Below are 2,310 nucleotides of genomic sequence, written 5' to 3'. Positions count from 1 at the left end.
CATTCTTGCCTATTCGCACTGATTTCACTTCAAAACAGTTGGCGAGGCTTTACGTTACAAAGATTGTGAAGCTACAAGGCATACCATTGTCCATCATCTCAGATAGGGATTCGAGCTTTGTCTTAGGATTTTGGGATAGTTTTCAGTAGGTTTTAGGTATAGAGTTGCATATTAGCACTGCTTATCATCCTCAGACAGATGGACAGACAGAGAGAGTTAATCAGATCATGGAGGATATGCTTAGAGCACGTGTCCTTGATTTTAAGGGCAATTGGGAAGATTACGTGCCACTTATAGAGTTTGCTTATAATAAAAGTTACCAGAAGACTATTGGTATGGCACCTTTTGAAGCATTGTAAGGTAGATCGTGTAAATCTCCTGTTTGTTAGTTAGAGGTTGGTGAGAGCAAAATTTTGGGTCCCGAATTAATTAAGGATACCTTTGAGAAGATCACTCTTATTCGAGATCGTATGCGTACTGCCTAGAGTAAGCAGAAGAGTTATGTTGATCGTCGTACTCGTTCACTAGAGTTTCAAGTTGGGGATCTTTGAGAAGAAAGGGAAGTTATCACCTCGTTTCGTAGGACCATTTATGATTACGGATCGTATGGGAGTTATAGTTTATCGATTGGCACTTCTAGACCATTTACATCGAGTCCACAATGTTTTCTATATTTCCATGTTGCGGAAATTTTTGCGAGATGAGGATCGCTATCAACACATAGATGTTGGTGATATTGAGTTGCAACCGGATACGACATACGTAGAGCCACCTTGTCATATTCTTGATCATAGGAATCAAGTGCTTCACACCAAAGTTATTCCTCTTGTGCGTGTTCAGTGTAGCCATCATAATGAGGCCGAGTTCACTCAGGAACGGGAAGATGAGATCCGTTCAAAATTTTCAGAATTATTTAAATAAGGTATGTGGTGAATTTCGGGAACAGAATTCCTTTATTAGGAGGGAAGAATGTAATACCCCTAATTTTCAAAGAAATTATTTGGATTTATTTATTTATTTAATTTGCATTTTATTTGAGTATATATGATTACGTGGCTATTTGATTATGTGATTAATTGATTTAAATTATTTAATTGTTAATTATGTGATTTAAGTGTTTGTGAGATTATTTTGTGTAGTTAGATTATTTGAATTGTTTAATGTGCTTTACTTGTCATTAATTGTTTATGTGTAATTAGTTTTATTATTTAATGTGTTTTAGTTAATTGGGCTAGTTTATATTTTCAACTTAGTCATGAATTGGGCTTAGAGTTGTGTGACCCAAACGAATAGGTTTGGGTTGGTTTGGGTTAATTAGAGAAGGCCTAGATGTTTACATAGAATTATGGCCAATGGGAAGGTGGATATATATATATAACGAATGGGTTTGGGTTGGTTTGGGTTAATTAGAAAAGGCCTAGATGTTTACATAGAATTATGGCCCATGGGAAGGTGGATATATATATATATATATATATATATATATATATATATATATATATACTAACACTCAAATCCTAACCTAAAACTAACTAAAAATAAAATAATAATAATAATAATAATAATAATAATAGTAATAATAATCCTATTACTACTATTATTATTATTCCTTTTACATAATAACTTACCAAAACACTAACCATTTACCATAAACATATATATTTATCTATATATATAAATAACATGCACATATACACACACACACACACACACATATATAACATGCACACACACACACACATATATATATAACACACACACACACACACACATATATATATATAACATGCACACACACACACACACACATACATATATATATATGAATATATGTATTTATGTGTGTGTGTGCATATATGTATATATGTATTTATGTGTGTGTGCATATATGCATATATGTATTTATGTGTGTGTGTGCATGTTATTTATATATATGTATGTGTGTGTGTGTGTGTGTGTGTGTGTGTGTGCGTGCGCGCGTGCATGTTATTTATATATATATATGTGTGTGTGTGTGTGTGCATGTTATTTATATATATAGATAAATATATATGTTTATGGTAAATGGTTAGTGTTTTGGTAAGTTATTATGTAAAAGGAATAATAATAATAGTAGTAATATGATTATTATTACTATTATTATTATTATTATTATTTTATTTTTAGTTAGTTTTAGGTTAGGATTTGGGTGTTAGTATATATAGACGTGGGAGTTAGAAAAAGAGGGTTTTACACATATGTGAGTTACAAAAGAAGCAAAGATCTAGAGAGAAAAAGAGAGAGAGAGAGAAAGAAGAGGAAGAAGAAGGT

The 2,310-nt window shown here is 32.0% G+C and overlaps 1 protein-coding gene across 1 annotated transcript; it reads left to right on the top strand.

The window, feature by feature from the left end:
- Positions 1-606: 606 nt before the first annotated feature.
- Positions 607-921, top strand: LOC132314183 (uncharacterized). Its single transcript, XM_059813078.1, has one exon. It carries the CDS (start codon positions 607-609, stop codon positions 919-921), a length of 315 nt encoding a protein of 104 aa, XP_059669061.1.
- Positions 922-2,310: the final 1,389 nt, after the last annotated feature.

The sequence above is a fragment of the Cornus florida genome, unplaced genomic scaffold, assembly GCF_030987335.1.
Source record: "Cornus florida cultivar Cherokee Brave unplaced genomic scaffold, ASM3098733v1 CherokeeBrave_3.0.0_Hap2_Chr06, whole genome shotgun sequence".
Lineage (NCBI taxonomy): Eukaryota > Viridiplantae > Streptophyta > Magnoliopsida > Cornales > Cornaceae > Cornus > Cornus florida.
Note: the sequence above shows the minus strand (reverse complement) of the source record. Positions and strands in the feature narration are given on the sequence as shown.

Coding starts and splice junctions, on each gene's coding strand:
- LOC132314183 (XM_059813078.1), top strand. CDS start 607: ATGGGAGTTATAGTTTATCGATTGGCACTTCTAGACCATTTACATCGA.